Below are 17,265 nucleotides of genomic sequence, written 5' to 3' on the forward strand. Positions count from 1 at the left end.
CGTCTATTGTTTCAATTGTAAAGCTTTGGAAGTCCATTTTGGGGAGTGTGCTTTGTTCGGATTAATTTTACCCTCTTATTTAGTGGTCTTGATGTTCTTCCTGAAACTAGCTCAATGAGCCTTTTTTGGGCAAAGCCTAGCTAAGCTTCGTGGTCTTAATCTGTGCTCCTTTATCAAATAGGGTATATCCCTGTTTAATCAAAAAAAACTTCAAATTTTCCTGCATGCAGTTTTTTTTTCTTTTTCTATACTTTTACTTTGATGTTCTATACTTTAACTTTTAGAATGGTGGAATAAGTTGTCAATCATAATTTATTCAGTATGTAATTCTTTTTTTCTATGCCATTCTTAAAGCTATATATACATATATATATATATATATTTATATTTATGCTAAATAGATGTGCGGTATATAAAAGCATCATATTATGCCAAACCATTATAGTAAACGATTGCAGTAAAATTTGACAATTATGCAAATTTTGGACGTCATTGAAATTATGACAAAATGTAAGATAAATAAATAATATTCTATGTAAGAAAGTAATAATTAAGTCTTGTGCTTAAATGTGTGTGTGTGTTTTGTTTTTTTTTGTTTTTGTTTTTTTTTTTTGCATAAAATTAAGCATACAATCTACTCATCTCTTTCAGCTGCGCGTACACTCATATTAATATTTTTTTATTTTAAAAAATAAACTCGGTAATTTACTATGGATTAAAATTATGTTTTCTTATTATAAATTGTTGGAAGCATGATTTTCTCTGATACAATTTGTTGAAATTGATATTTATGCTGATACTGATTATATAATACAAAATCTAAAATATAATAAAATAAAATAAAGAAAAGATATTGAAGGAGGAAGAAGATAACTAAACTAATAAGCAATTAATTACATTTCGGGCAATACCTATGCAGCCATATCTATTATGATTTATTCATCTAATTAATTCATGTCTAACTATATATAGCCATCAAATCATAACAGATGATAAATTTAATTTTACTTTGAATAACTATAAATCATAACTATAATCAAATAAAATAAAAGATTTAAACTTATATCTAATTATATTTTAATTAAATTTGGATTATTAACTCCAACAGAAACCATACGAATTGTTTAACTATGCCGATCAAAACTAATGTAGAAAATGAACACAATTTCAAATATTGTGTATACGTTTGTCATGTATTTAACTAATTCTATAAAAGTAAAAACAAAAGAAATTTTGAAAGCTACATATTTCGCTATATTTTAAAATCGCTATTAATTTATCACAAAAAAATTACTTATAAAAGGTGGACGGAACTGTCGGAATCATTGATATTATTTTTTTTAAAAAAAATTACGATTTAAATAAGAGCGAGAGAGGAGAGTGAGGACCAAGTTATGCAGTTGACTATATTTAATTGGCCTACTTTTCTACTTTGACTAAAATATTACTTAGATTCTGTACATTATTATGGTCAAAAAATTCTTTTCATACAAAGTTGCAGGCATAGCCGCATAGTGGTCCCTCAATTCCCGTTTACACGAACATTGAACATCAAAGCAAACAATTAATTAAACAGGAAGTACAAATTCCGAATCTTAAAGTGTGGTTCGTAAACATTCTCTTCCATGTAATCATCGCACATATTTAATTCATATTTATCCAATAATCACATCAGTATTCGTGTATCAGGAAGTATGTTAATAGTTTCTATTTAATTTGTATTGGATCTTTCTTTTACCCTTAAATTCAATCTGATTATAGGTTTCATAGCGAACTTTTCTTTTCATTTTAAAATATTTTTGTTTAATAAGTAAAAACTATGAAAAAGCTTTTTTTTAATATTCTTTTACGATTTTTGGAAAACCAAACTCTCTCTTGTAGAGCTAGGTTTTAATCTAGTCCTAACTCCGGTAGGATATAGATTTGTCAGATTGATTTCAGATTAATTATTTTTAAGCTCATTTACATACCTATTAGAAAGATAAAGCACCAATTTAGTTGTGTCAGGTCCATTTGTACGGTTTTGCACGAAATATTTTCTACGGATATGTTAGGATTGTCTCATTTCTCGAGATATTATTTTCTTTTGTTCTCTCATTCGTNATTTTTGTTTAATAAGTAAAAACTATGAAAAAGCTTTTTTTTAATATTCTTTTACGATTTTTGGAAAACCAAACTCTCTAATTATTTTTAAGCTCATTTACATACCTATTAGAAAGATAAAGCACCAATTTAGTTGTATCAGGTCCATTTGTACGGTTTTGCACGAAATATTTTCTACGGATATGTTAGGATTGTCTCATTTCTCGAGATATTATTTTCTTCTGTTCTCTCATTCGTTTCACCCGTCAAGATTATTTTGTTTCATAATGAATCATTCTTTTAAGTATTATCTTTCATTTCATTTTCGTTATTCGCTACTTTATTTTTCATCTTTCTCTTTACAATCTTTTAGCATTTTGATTAAATTCTCTATAGTATTACCACTTTCTTTTTCATCTTTCTCTTTACAATCTTTTAGCATTTTGATTAAATTCTCTATAGTATTACCACTTTCTTTTTCATCTTTCTCTTTACAATCTTTTAGCATTTTGATTAAATTTTTTTAGGCACTGTTTGGTTTGGGAATAGGGATAGGGATAGGCCCTTATCCCCCCTTTATACCCAAACGCTAATTTTTTACCCGAGAATAGTAGTTCTCGCTTATCACCACCAACATCTCCATTTTCTATATAAAACTTCCTAATATTTTTCTTATCCTCGGGAACAACCCAATTTTCATCCAAACGCTATTTTTTTTATCCCCATACTTGTACCTATCCCTGTAATAACTAGTTCTTGCTTATACCCGAACCAAACGGTGCCTTAAGTGTTACCACTTTCCTAAGACTACCGTATGTAAAGTTATCACCATTTTTAGAAAAGACTAAACAAACAATATGAAATCCTCAAAGGGCGAGGTCGTTCGCCATCTTGAAAAGATTCTTTTACCGTTTTGAAAAGCATAAGTTTTTTCTGTGTTTGATTACAATATTATGTTACAATATTGTACACATTACATAATAGCATCAAGAAACACAAAGAAAAAGATATTATCACTTACTAATTAGAGATTAAGATATTAAGTTATTTATTTAGTAAATAAAAATAGATGAAAAAAGAGGGTATTTAATTTCGTATCATCGCGGGGTCCATCTCCAACAAGGATTAGGGTTTTGCGCAGAGGTTTTGGAGGGAGAGAGAGAGAGAGAGAGAGAGAGAGAGAGAGAGAGAGAGGAGGGAAAGGATCGAAGAAACAAAGGCGAAGAAGAAGAAGAGGAGGAAATGGAGGAGATAACCCCACCTCCCCTATCCCCTCTCTCTCCCTACATCGCCTCTTTGAGGAGCTGCTTCGCCGCGGCGCCCCCCGCCGCCGTTCCGGCGATCGTCGACTGCGTCGCCGCCTCCGCCTCGGTCTCCCCCAACGACCTCTTCGTCTCTCTCCTCCGCGCTTTCCCTGATCCCGCCGAGGTGAGAGGAATCGATCTATATTGCGTCCTCCATTGCTCCGTATACATAACTCTTCAATTCTGTTTTAAATCGATGATCTCTTCGGCCGCAGGTTCTTGAATCGAACTACGCCGTGTCGCACGCTGCCGCACTTTGCCATTTGATCAAGAATACCGGTAATTTCGATTCTTTAAGCCCAATTCTTTTGATACTTTGCTTTCGCGATCTTCTTAGATTGTTGGTTAAGTTTTTTAGAGTATCCGCGTGATGCGATGCGATCGCTAATCTGGAGAGTGTTCGTGCCGCTACTGAAAGCGATCAAAATCAATGACACGGAGTTGCTCAATCCGGTAATGAGCGAAATGCTTCGGTTCTCATTCTCTTCTTGAATGCATTTATTCACTTTCTAGCCCCCTTTCTGCCAGATTGTTGGGTTGCTATGTGATGCCATTTCCAAAAACGAATCTTGGGAGCTGTTGGGGACGACCATCGTGCCTTTCTGCCTCAGGTCGATAGGCCTCGGCGTGGGCCTTCCGCAGAATGATGAATTGTCTGTTTACAAATGGAGTAGCGAAGGAGCAGTCGACGGGAACTTTGAAGGGGTGTCATCACAATCTTTACCACTTATAACGACTTGCCGTATCTTGAAATCTTTGTTGATTGCCGTATTGAAAATAAGGGAGGGGCATTGTAGCTTAGATTTAATGTCTATTGAAGGGTGCAGATCATTGGATGCCCTAGCTCAGAATTTGACTTGGGACCTGTCAAAATTGGTGCTCTGCATGCTCACACAGAGTCCGGACTATCGATCTTGTGCCACCCGCATGCTTCTTCCGGTCCTACTCGGCTCGCTTAATGAGTTTTCTTCGGTCACAGTATTTGCTCATGAGAAAGAATTCACACTTTCCAGGTAGGAGCAGATTACTCCTGTGTTCAGGATACATGCTGGTTCGTGAATGTATCATTCTCTTCTTTTTAAGGATAATTTATCACACCCAATTTGATCCTGCAGGTTCTCTGTCTTGAAAGATATATGGAAGTGCTGTATTTCTCTGTTTTCTTTGGGGCGTCAGGAGCGATCTGATGCATACAGTATCCTCTCGTTGTACTTCTCTCACCATGTAGAAAAATGCGAAACTGTTGCAAAATATGATAGCTCTGAAGACTTTGATATAAGAGACACAAAAGAATTCTGGGAGGAAGTTCGCAAAGGGTTGGTATGCTCTTGTACCTTCATGTTCGTATGTTCTTGCTGGCCATATGTTCTGTTTGTATGCTTTTTCGCTTGGAATAAAGTTCTACCTTTTCGGGATGTGGTGTTATTTCTTGATTCCGCATATTTCTTCCATTTTGATGTTTCAAGGTTGATAGAGATGGTTCAGTGAGAAAGCAAGCTTTGTATGTCATTAAAATATTGCTAAGAAATTGCTCTTCTTCCACTGAAAGCGATTTTGATCAATACTGCTCTGGTGATTCTAAACTCCCTCAAGATGCCAAGAGAAGCTCGGCTGCCACGTATTGTCGGACTTCATCACATGCCACTATGACAAAAAGAGAAAGATGGGCTGATGAAGAAGCAAAGTCCTTAGGTGTGGGAGAGGTATGCCATTCGGATGAATTTTGTTCAAGTAGTTATGACAGATGGAAGGTTTTCTTGTTACTATATGAAACGCTGGAAGAATACGGCACACATTTAGTTGAGGCTGCTTGGACTCACCAGGTAAGCTTTATCCTGCACTTCGGATTAGAAGTTAGAAAAATCCAGTAACTATTTTGGATATCTTTCTACTTAATAATGGATGCTCATATTGGACATTAGACCAGGCTGTTTAAGTCCCTGCATTTGCAGCAGCATTAGCATGCGTTCTTATGAGGGAATGACAATTTATTTCTTTCTTGCTTTAGTACAGAGCCATATTCCTGGTCTTTTGTAGATGCATCAGAAATTTATAACAATATTACCGATTTCTTTTACTTGGTTTTAATTAAAAAAATACCTTTACCAATGTATTCACTTTCAGGTAGCTTTGTTGCTTCAGTCTCGATCACAGAGTGATTATTTGGATTCTGTAGATCATGGAGGCCATCATTTCCAGATGGAAACTCTCGAGGGAGTTTTAAGTTGGATGGTTGTATTGTGGGAACGTGGTTTTTCTCATGAAAACCCTCAAGGTCAGCGTTCTTTTTTGTTTTATATTTGAGTAACGTATTTTGCTTGTTTTTATTACTGACAGCTGAAAGTCGCGTTCATGATTTTTTTTATTTTTTATTTTTATTTCAGTGCGGTGTTTAATTATGCAATCATTTTTGGACATTGGATGGAAACAATATGACAATTTTGCTCAAAGAATTCCCAAAGACTTTGTTCTTGGTCCTCTTATAAATGGATTGAACGATGTTGTTCACCACAAGGACTTCGGTTGGTTTTACTCAATTGTTACTCTCATTTTTCAATTGAAGACCCTGTAGTGAAGGTGTTAAGTATTATCGTGCTTACTCTTCAAAAAGCTAACTGATATTATGGTTCACATATTTTGTACTTCGTTGCAGGTGTGAGAGGTGTTTATAGTTCAAAAACGATAGAAGGTGCTGCGAAGTTCTTTCATGAATTTTCCCGCCAAATGATGTTGAGGTACAATTTTTGGATCATACAGTAGTCACCAAGTGAAGTACAAGATAGCATAAAAATTTACTACTTTTTGTTCCTCCTGTACGGCTGTACCACATGACTCCCATGCCTCCGTTTCTCGCCAGATTTGTGCACTTGCTGACTTCACTAGTTCTATACAATATAGTCTGTGGCCTCGTGGTGCTAACTTTTTGACTTGCTTGTACCATTGCCTTTTCTTGGCTTTTTCAATCCTGCTAGTCCTACTCCCTTATAATATTATGAGCCCGTAAAATTGTGGCTGCTCTACCGTTTTCTCCTTCTTTTGTCTTCCCTTTCTTTCTTGATTATTACCATATCAGTGTGAGAGATGAAATGTATATCCTTTTTTTACCTAGTGTTTGTAAAACCTAAAAAAAAAATGCCAGATTAGATGTTTCCACTTGTCGAGAGGGGAAATCTTCACATTCCTCTTTAGTTATAGTTAGGCATTGATACATTTTTTGTTGTTTTCTAGTCTTACTTAATCCTCATCTGTGAGCTTGAGAGAATCCAATGGGTTTGCATCTCATGAGAACCTCCGAAAATAGGAGCTTGTTCTTCAGCGTAATTCTCGTATGTCATTGCTTGGTGATAATTGACCTGTCACACTCTTTAGTTCCAGCACATTTATAGGTATCAAACACGTATTTTGCAGATACGTAGTTCGTGGTGGGTTGTTTAGTCTGTTTTTCAAAGTAGAGTAAATATATATATTTTTTGCATTTCTTTAATTTGGGTTGATTTCACTTGTGAGACTACCTAACTCTTATTGCAGTGTCCGCTTGTCGCTGGTTTGGTCCTTAGCATCCGCTGCTAAATATGATTCATTTGGTCGAGCTGGATTAATGGCTCTTGCCTTTTGTATTGCTTCTTCTGCTGGGTGGTCTGAAGATACACAGGGGGAAACTGATGTAAGTTGTGCCCTTGCTACTTCAGAGGCAAAGGAAACAATATATGGTGGAGTTACTCTTTTGCCCGTCAGTCCTGAAGATGTATTGGATGCTTTGGGGGTGGTTATTGAGAGAAGCAAACAGCACTTCAATCCAAATTATCGTCTTAAAGGTTCGTATCTTGGCAAGATTATGGTGGTGCTTACTTTAGTATCTCATTACCGATTATCACAAAGTAATTCTGAATATATCCTTTATGATGGCTCCCAGTTTGTCAGCAGGTTCTTAAAGCTGCATCAGCCTTGATAAATATAACTGATGTCCCACTTGATCTGCTTTTGCACTTTCTTTCATCGGTACCTCGAGAGTTTACTGATCTTACTGGTATGCACTAGAAAAAAATATTTTCATATTTCGACCACTGTATTATTGTTAGTTCTCGTGTCATTTCTTTTACTACTGGAAGCAGTGCATTATACGATTTTGATGGTTTGTTTGTACACTATGTTCACTTCACTTCCATTCTTGCTATACTAATTAACGATGATGAATTGATCGTACAACTAAAATAACCAAACACTAGCTGGTTTGCTCACAGCAATCATTTAGACGCCGTCCATTCTATTTACTTGTTGCCATCTGCTGAATCTTGATTTTGCTTTCACTTTATTTTATTCATCAAGTCCTCTCTTTATTTTGGCCTTAACTTGCATCTTCTTTTTTCACTTATATATTGTTTTACACACACATTGTTCTCTTAGGATCATTAAGAGGAATCGTGCAGCAATGGCTCGTGCATAGTAGCTACCAATGCCCTGTTGATACCAGTTCTTGTTTTTTTAATGAGCTTATCAGTTTCCCGACAAGCTTCATAAGTCACACGTACTCAGCAGAAGGGTTGTATACTTTTGATGATGAGGATGTAGGTGCATGGGAAGCTGAGGCGCAAAGGTGGGCAAGGGTTCTTCTTCTCATAGACTCGGAGCAACATATAGAGCCAATATTCAAGGTTCGATTTCTGCGATACTTGATTATTGCGTGGTTATATTAACCTGTTTTGCTTTATGTTTTTGTAAATTTAAAATGTTAGCTCAGATGACAATTTTGCTTTATGATTTGTTCTGTGTTCTCTTACCCTGAGAACGTTATCTTTGTGCCACCACATATATTAATGTATGAGGTGGTTATTAAATGCTATAGGAATAACTTTTATATAATAATTTGAGTTTCACCATTTTATTTTTGTTCGCTTAATTTATGTATAGTATTGGAACATTTGTTTAGGCTTTTTCTCTTCTCTCTATCTTGTGTCGTCTTAATGTGAGGCAATTGTCATAAATAGCAATTTATAAGCAGCAATTATTGGGATGTTGTAGCATGTGCAATGTGATCTTACCAACGTAGAGTTTTCCCACGGGATGTTGTCGCTCAGACTGGGTAGACTTTGTGTACATTTACCTACCCTATGTTGTCTGCATGCGATATAATTAGTTTTATAGCTTACAGGAATGTGTTTTTACCCACTTTTGGGCTTTGGTGAGCTTGCTTTTGATTGTTATGAAATTGTGCTTTTTGTCACATGCATATTGGACTTAGCATGGACCTACTTTCTTTTTGATTTGGTTGTTCAGTAGGATTGCTTGCTGTTGTTTCTGTAATTGGAAATATATGTTGTATTTCCTTTCTTTCTATAGATATTCATATGAATGACTTGTTAATACTTTGTTCTCATTTGCAGTTATTACAGAACTATGGCAGTAATCTTTCTGCAGAGGACCAGAATATAAAGTGGAGGTCTATTAAGTTTCTCATTATCATTTTGAGAATGGTTGAGGAACTTCAAATTAATTGGAGGAAATTAATGAGTAACAGATTGGATCAATTCTGTCCTCTTTTAATTTCCATTTGTGAAAACTTTACAGTTTCATTACTTCCGATTATGGTAATTGAGAACATCTGCTTATCCAGTTCTGCCAATTTCATTGAAGTATCTATAGACATAAGTGAAAAAAAAACCATTGTGGTTATTACTGCAGGAGGAACTTGTGGTGTTTGCCAAATCGGTGTGTCCCCTTTTGCTGTCAGTAGATGTGACAGAAGAGACTGACTTACCGTGTTCTGTCAAGGGAAAGCTTGGAGGCCCGAGTCAAAGGCGTCTGGCTTCATTTATGACCTCTTCTGTGTTGCAAGCTGTACTTCCTTTCAATTTGAAATACATACAAATTTCTTTAACCTCAATAGGATATGAGATATTATAATGGAGTACTTTACACTTGTCAATTCTTTTATTTTGCGCATTAGAGAAGATTTAGATCTGCTGCTTTCTTTTATATATATAGAGAGAGAGAGAGAGAGAGAGCTTTGCTAAAATGCTGCTTTGCTAAAATGCTGTTGGTAGTAAACTGCTAAGTTTACTATCAATTTATTTTTGATGATAGAGCTTCCAATTCGACGATTGGGATCGTTGAACATGATCTAGACTATTTAAAACTATTTGTAAATCAAATTTTATGCGTTTTCGATAATTTTCTCTTGTCCATCAAATGGACATAAAATGAATGGCTGAAAATGAATATCCTTCAAAAGTGATTATACAATTTTGTATTTAAGATCTAGAGTCTAGATCTTATTTTAAGTAGCTTAAAGAATTTTCCAATACAAATTTAACTGATTTGGATTCTTCTATACTGTTAAGCGAGCAAACGCACCATACCGGCCATTAAAATTACAAATTTTGTGACCTTTTGATCGTCAGGTTAGTGAGGTCGAAAAAGTATGAAATTGATTTCTATGTTGTTTAAATGGTTTAGATCATGTACAACGGTGCCGATCGTCGATTTGGAAGTTCTATCATCGAAAGCAAATCATTAGTAAACCTAGTTGTTTACTACTTATAGTAACCAGCAAAGCTCTCTCTCTATATATATATGTACATTGTTATTGCTTTACATTCTTTTCCTGAATTATCTTTACCAAGGATTAAATGCCTGTTTGCATAGGCTGTGCTTATTGACAAGGCATCAACACGGTCAGCACAGTTTTATAAATTTAAGCATATACGAGTTCTTAGGTAATCATGCCTTTCCCTTTTGGACAGGTTTTGTTGATGAGGACTGTTGCCTGTGTTTTGTCATGGTGCAGTCAGCATGCAAAGGATGTTTCCCTTAATTCATCATTTACTTTCCTATCAGAATTCTCTTGGAAAGTTATCCAATCTCCTACCTATGCTACAGAGGCATGTCGAATCACTACGATACATTTATCTATAGAAATTAGTTGACAACATAGAGTGTTATAATGATTCTTTTAGCTTTCTTCTTCTTCTTCTTCTTCTTCTTCTTCATTATTATTATTATTATTATTATTATTATTTTCTTATCCCAGAGTAGACTGGAGCAGAAGTTCGTTTAGCTGCATATGAAGCTCTGGCTTATGTATTGAGTGCGTTGTCTTCTGGCGTCACATCTTTTAATCTCGATTTCACGAAGGCTTACAGCAAGCCGCAGTGCTTAAATGGAGAAAGAGAGCCTTCATTAGATTTGCTCGCTATTAGCTTTCTCACCAACATCAACGATCTCCTTGCAAATGGAGTTTTGACACGAAGCAGGCGAGCAGTTTTAATGTATTGGAAGGTTTGAATTTTGCCAGGGATCTTATCGTTCTAATAATTATATCTCTGTTCTTTATTGGATTTTGGACAAGTCTTATGGAAATCTTTATGCTATTTTGACTGTTAAGTTGAATGGAGGTTTACAAACAAACTGTTGTGATTCAGTGGCTTTGTATGGAGTCCCTGCTTGCTATTCCGTACAGTGTTAGCGGGAAAGGAATTCATCGAGGGTGTTCAAATTGCTTATTTGCAGACTCAACTCTCAGGACCATTTTTTCTGATATTGTGGAAAGGTAATTACTGATGATATTTCTCGAAACTGCTTTCTCTGAGATTTTTTTTTAAAATAGAGGACAGGATGTTTTCACATAGTTCCTGGAAGCAATGGCATTATCAAATCTGATTTACGGTCTGCTCTGCCAGATTTCAGTTTATCCAGCTGAAATGAATACACTTTTTCCGTTTTGGGTGAGTGTAAATTTATTTTTTTTTCTGGCATGACATATAATTATAACATACGCTGATGCAACAATCAGTTGAGTCTGATAGTTGCCCCTTGCATAGTAAGTACCACAACACATACAAATTCTTCTACATTTGGTTTGGTTCGTTCAGCAGCGGCAATAAAACTAATTTATTAATATCTAAATAAATCAAAGGTGTGTCTCTGAGGATTCTATTACTGATTTTGGTTTTTAAGGTAGCTATACTTGTTTATGTGATGGGAAATCCTCAATATTTTACCTAGTAGTCAAATGTTCTTCTATCTCCCCCATATTTTATCGTTTGTCCTTGCAAAGAACTTATTGTCTTTTTGGGAAGTAAACTAAAGCAACAGTCTCTGTTCGTTCTTATGTTTTGGGCCATTAATCAATTCTATTTTGAATAAGGCAATAACTTGTTGTGTTATTACTTGTTTTTTGCTCTATTCAGTTTCTGCACTAATCTTATCTATCTTTACAGCCTTGAAAATGCTGGTGAAAATTCTGTCCTGTCCATATTGAGATGTGTTAGACTGGTTTTTGGGCTTTCTCAAAACAATTTACACTCCTGTAGATCAAGAGAAGTAATTTCCTCTCTTTCCAAGGTCGATTGTCAGGTAATATTCATGTGCTCAGTATATTTGCATAATCTTGTTACTAATAAAACTTCTAACGGTTCAAAACATTTAGTTAAATACTTGCTTGAAATGGGCAAAGTTAATATATTCTAGAGAAGGTGTTTCCAAAACCAAATCTGCTCATTTATATGGAAAGGTGTAAAATGAGTTCATAAGAAGGAAAATTAATGCACGGCAACAAGCTTTGAAATTTGAATTGCTGCTTTTTGCTATTGTAGATGTCTTGATCAACATGAAGTCAAGGCCTCATGGTTAGAGCTTTATTTTGTGTTGAAGTATCTCATAATTCTCTTCATTCTGACCTTGACCAGTGTTTTGTATTGATGTCGTGAAGGAAGGATATCACATCACTAGCTTTTAGCTGGTGGTGCAACTGACTATTAGAGCAAAGATAGTATAGAGGATGGTCAACTATGACATACCTTTTTGAGTACACAAGTTCATGGCAAATCTCTCTATTAACTTAAAGTTATCTTTGTTTTCTCTGCAGATGATGAGGCAACTAGTGAAATCTTCCTGGTTATTACACCTTAGCTGCAATAAACGTAGAGTTGCACCTATTGCTGCTCTTTTATCTGCAGTTTTGCATCCTGCAGTATTTAGTGACTTGAACATGCATGAGACAGATGGAAAGGAGAAAGGCCCATTAAAATGGGTTAGTCTACTTGTCATTAACCGCTCTTCTGTGTTGACCCTCGTATCTCTTCTAAGCTTCCACTTGCGGTGATTTATAAACCTTTATTTTCTGTAGTTTGTTGAGCAACTACTTGATGAAGGTGTGAAAAGTCCTCGCACTATTCGTCTTGCAGCTTTGCATCTGACAGGATTATGGCTGTTACACCCAAAAGTACTGAAGTGTTACATAAAAGAATTGAAGTTGCTCTCTTTATATGGCTCTGGTGTGCTATTTCTTCTGCCATTTATTTCCAAGAATTTGCTTTGTGGGGAATATTTTTGTACTTTTGTCAGCTTGTTCTCTCTTTTATATTCCAGCCCTCTTTATTTTTCTTTTTGCCCCTAATAGTGGCTTTTGATGAGGACTTTGATGCCGAGCGATTAGAAAACCATGATGCAAGAGCTGAAGTTTTTTTGTTAGCTCAAAGCCCAGATTGTGAGTTCACAGAGGTAAATCCATTTCGATGTTATTGAAATGTTACTATCAGTTAATGGTAAACAAAGCCGCGCTTGTCTACCTTATAATACTAGGAATGGTACTTTGAGTATCAAAAGCCATCTGTTCCATTATATTTGGATGCTTATCGAAGGATTTAATTGCCCATCGGTATGGGCCGTATCTACCGTGCTGTATTGTACCAACAAAATATTGGTACGATACAGCTCTCGTGTCGATGACATAGCTCAAAACTCTCTTTTTTTTAAATTAGTAAGTAATTTTCTCAATAAAGTTTAAAATATTTGATAAAGATACATAATAAGCAATTAGAATATTTTGTTGCTAAAGAAAATGAATATTTCATGCTATTATGTGTTGGCACAAATGTACTTTTTGTTTCCGGCACGCATTGGACTGTACCATGTCCGTAAGTTTTCGACACGACCACATGTCATGACACTTAAATCCTTGCTTATCAGAATTGCCATCATTACAATATTATTTCTTGTCTTTGGTCATAATATTTCATAATCAAGTTTATGGTATTCTCTTTTGTATAAGAATATTCTTTGTCTACAGCATCAGCACAATCTTTGTGGTGATACTTGATTTGGTGTTTTATAACATATCACTAATTTGTAAATTGTTGTCTGTTGTTTTTCAGGTGTTTATTAATACAGAAATGTATGCTCGTGTATCTGTTGCTGTTCTCTTTTATCAATTAGGAAACTTATGCAATAGGAAGGAAGCATTGGAAACTGAAGAATCTTTGTCTGCCCTTCAATGTGGAAAACTTTTTCTACTGGAGCTCCTCGATTCTGCGGTATGGGCTATAATCTTGGAAAATTGGGCTGAAGTGTAGCGGCATCAATATATTACAGTTGTCAGTTGTGGTTTACATCTTAAGTTCAGCATGTTCTTAACAGATTCAGTTCTTTTTTACTTGCGTTCTAGGTAATTTCTAAATGATAATGTTTTTGATCTATAGGATCTTTATTTATTAAAAAGTTTAGAATTAAATTTCTGGTGCTCTTCTATATGCAAAGACATAATAAAATTCCTGTGAGTTAAATTTTCCAAAATGTTCATGATTGGTTCTTATGCTATTTGCAGAATCTAAATACCTATAATTGGCACTTCTTTGCTCTTTCGTAGTACGCAGTTCGACACCTAGTTAAATTATGTCATGAGGGATCCAAGTTTTTCAATCCTAATTTTTTTTTAAAATCTCTTCTGGCTGACTGTAGGTGAATGATAAAGATCTCTCAAAGGAGTTATACAAAAAATATAGCAGTGTAAGCAATCTTTTAACTCCCCTTCTGGTTTTATAGTTCACCTTAGAGGTTCTTGCTTTTTGTTGTATTTACAATGGCCCCATTCTTTTATCAGGTTCATAGACGCAAAGTTCGTGCTTGGCAAATGATATGTGTATTGTCCCACTTTGTCGAGGAGGATATAGTTGAAGAAGTCACCTCTAAGTTGCATCTTTGTCTATATGTTAGTACATCTTTTCTCTGTCAAATGTGGTTATATTATTTTTGCTGCACCCGTTTTCAGCTGCTCTTACCCTTGTTGATAAATTTATGTTTTCTTCCTGTCCTTGATTTTGATTCCTTGCACTAATGCAAGGCCTCTTCCTACTTATTCTCAAAGCACATGGATCTTGTTCTTTGTTTACTTCTTACGTTGATTGTATAAAATACTCTTGATGGTTATCCACATTCCACAGTACGAACTCGGTGTCGCAAAGTCATATGGTTGTGCAACAGTTAGTATATTCCGATAAGTCTATATATATCATTGGATCATATATTCAGCTTCGGAGTGCATGAATGCATGTATCCCTTGGCACTTAACGAAGCAATCCTGGTAATGTTGTTAATAATGTCAAGTAACACCTTACTGTTGTTATGTAGAGAAACAATTTACCAGCTGTCAGACAGTACTTGGAAACATTTGCCATACAGATATACTTGAAATTCCCAACACTGGTAAGGAACTTCCTTGTTAGTATAAACCTTTTGCTTTCTTTTATCTCAGCTCGATTGTTTCCTTTACTTATTTTGGTTCGTATTATGGTAATCATATAGTCACTACATAAGAACCTTTGTAGAGTTATATTCAGTTTTGAGTTTTGCTTATTATTATCTTTTAAAGATATTTTCAGTTTTGACTTATTAGTATCAATTATTGATACTAACTCATAATGTATTAATATCTGTTGCAGGCTGAGCAGCAGCTAATTCCTATTTTTCACAATTACACAATGCGGGCACAGGTAAGCTTGGTTGCATGAGTTGCTGTTTGGCAATATCAATTAATATGTCTGTTTTATCTGCAGGCACTCTCTTCCTATGTATTCATAGCAGCAAACATAATCCTGCATTCAAGTGATTTGTCTGTTCAGATAAAGCATTTGAATGAGCTCCTTCCTCCAATAGTTCCATTCTTAACCTCCCATCACCATAGCTTACGTGGTTTCACTCAGGTGATGCCCATTTTACTTCTTCAGGTTAGAAATTTAGTATATTTTTGTTTTTGCTCAAGCCATTGTAAAAATCCTCCACTGTCGTAGGTACTTGTTTATTGTGTACTATCCAAGTTATGGCCTGCTCTGAAACTTCATAATTCAGAAGTTGAACCTTTGGAGAAGAAGTGCTTTGAAGATTTGAAGACATATTTGGCAGAGAACACTGACTGTGCAAGGTGCTGTTTTCTTTTCCTGTTTGAAATGTTGATTTCTTTCAGGTAGTCTTTTGCTCTTTTTCCTCCTCTTTTTTTTCTTCTTTTGCGTTTTTTCTTTTTTTTTTTGGGGAGGAGGGGGGGCAGGGGGGTGAGGGGTGGAGTATTTGGATTTGTAGAATCATTTTCTGTATTTTGTGGGACAGAGACTACTACCATGCTGAAGGAATTCATGTTGTTTTTTTGATGTTGAGCTCTTTTTGTCTAGGTTACTTGCTTCAGATGAGCCTACAATATTTCTCTCAATCATTTCCTTTGAAGGGATGACCCTTTTCTACAGTCTGTATGTTGCTTCCCTTTCAGGCTAAGGGCATCAATGGAAGGTTTCTATGATATTTTTGATCCGAAGACATCTGCAACTCCTGCAGGAATTTTTGGTGCTCGCTTTGAGGTTCAATATATTAAGCTTTTAATCCTTCTCTCTTGATCAAAAAATAACATAACAACTCTAGTAGTTTTCTCGATGTAGGGATCTGACTTTGAATGTGTTCCAGTTTCACTTATGGACCGAGTAATTGAGTTCTTAAATGTAAGCACCAGAAGTTCTACATATTTTTTATTCCATTTCTTTTAAAAGCATAGTTGCTGTCTCAACATGAGCATTTACAGGACGTGAGGGATGACCTAAGATGTTCTATAGCAAAGGATTCCATGATCATCAAAAACGAAAATCTAGAAGTGACAGATGGCCACAAAGATAAGCAGGAACTTGATGGTAATATAAATGGGTCATTACGAAGTTTTAGAGACATACCTCTGGATTTTCAGAAAAAGATCACGCTGAATAAAGATAGAAAGTCTGTACCCACTGATACTGATGGAATTCTCGGATGTACTGATTTTTCAAGACCACTTTTTGGTATGTAAGGCTAAGGCGAAAGAGTTTACCATTATTTTTCTTTGCTGTTACTTGTGTCATCAATTTTCTACTATGTAGTTTTAGTACATGATAACTTAGTTTGTGCATGTTCGAATATCTAAGCTTTCAAGTCTTCATGCTATTTTCAGAAATAGAAAAGGAAGATCAACTTCTCAACTCAGTGCTTCAGTCGAGAAATCAAGCTATGGAAATGATAAAAATAAGTCAACAGCAAATTATCCTCGTAGCTTCACTGCTTGATCGTATACCTAATCTCGCTGGATTAGCACGAACCTGCGAGGTTATTTTTACACATCGTGGTCCATTAGGATTAAATTTCCACTAGTCTATTTTTTATTATCTTGTACTCCTATGATTTTACAGGTGTTCAAAGCAGCTGGTTTGGCCATTGCTGATGCCAGTATTCTTCAGGACAAACAATTCCAACTTATCAGGTGACAAACTTTTTTCTGAGTACCCACATTACCTGTTTGATAAATAATGCTTTCTCGAACATACATCTTTTTAACTTGCCAGCATTTGCCGGATATTAGATTTTTGTCAGCTTCTTAGATTCTAGTTTCTACCTACAAAAATAAAAAAGAATGGGAAATGCTGTGCTGATCTAATATCATATTGGCGATGAATAATCATCGTGAATATGGTTATTTTCCCTACTTTTAGCCTACGGCCTAAGATTACATTTACTTTTACTATATAGTATGATAAAGAGTTATTTTAAGATGGAGAATATATAGGATCATTGGACATTATTTTGCTAATAAGAAATT

At 35.3% G+C, this 17,265-nt stretch overlaps 1 protein-coding gene across 6 annotated transcripts; it reads left to right on the plus strand.

Moving 5' to 3' along the window:
* The first annotated feature begins 3,267 nt into the window (after window positions 1–3,267).
* LOC109704964 lies at window positions 3,268–16,939 on the plus strand. 6 transcript variants are annotated; one of them, XM_020225722.1, is made up of 33 exons: window positions 3,270–3,510; window positions 3,602–3,665; window positions 3,745–3,839; window positions 3,915–4,399; window positions 4,502–4,706; window positions 4,853–5,209; window positions 5,511–5,661; window positions 5,771–5,908; window positions 6,040–6,121; window positions 6,915–7,201; window positions 7,300–7,413; window positions 7,791–8,038; window positions 8,768–8,971; window positions 9,066–9,221; window positions 10,127–10,264; window positions 10,419–10,661; window positions 10,805–10,932; window positions 11,603–11,738; window positions 12,250–12,414; window positions 12,511–12,658; window positions 12,784–12,884; window positions 13,538–13,696; window positions 14,121–14,168; window positions 14,263–14,370; window positions 14,790–14,864; window positions 15,101–15,151; window positions 15,215–15,361; window positions 15,449–15,579; window positions 15,919–16,006; window positions 16,085–16,144; window positions 16,225–16,474; window positions 16,624–16,775; window positions 16,859–16,939. In XM_020225722.1, the coding sequence occupies exons 1-33, from the start codon at window positions 3,325–3,327 to the stop codon at window positions 16,931–16,933; spliced, it is 5,175 nt and encodes a 1,724-aa protein (XP_020081311.1). In that variant the 5' UTR covers window positions 3,270–3,324; the 3' UTR covers window positions 16,934–16,939. The 6 variants fall into 6 exon arrangements, 4 of the variants coding, with proteins under 4 accessions (XP_020081313.1, XP_020081314.1, XP_020081315.1 ...); XM_020225724.1 differs by lacking the exon at window positions 14,790–14,864 and having other exon boundaries at window positions 3,269–3,510; XM_020225725.1 differs by lacking the exons at window positions 16,624–16,775; window positions 16,859–16,939 and having other exon boundaries at window positions 3,269–3,510; window positions 16,071–16,144; window positions 16,225–16,363.
* The last annotated feature ends 326 nt before the right edge of the window (window positions 16,940–17,265 follow it).

Source organism: Ananas comosus, unplaced genomic scaffold, assembly GCF_001540865.1.
Source record: "Ananas comosus cultivar F153 unplaced genomic scaffold, ASM154086v1, whole genome shotgun sequence".
NCBI lineage: Eukaryota > Viridiplantae > Streptophyta > Magnoliopsida > Poales > Bromeliaceae > Ananas > Ananas comosus.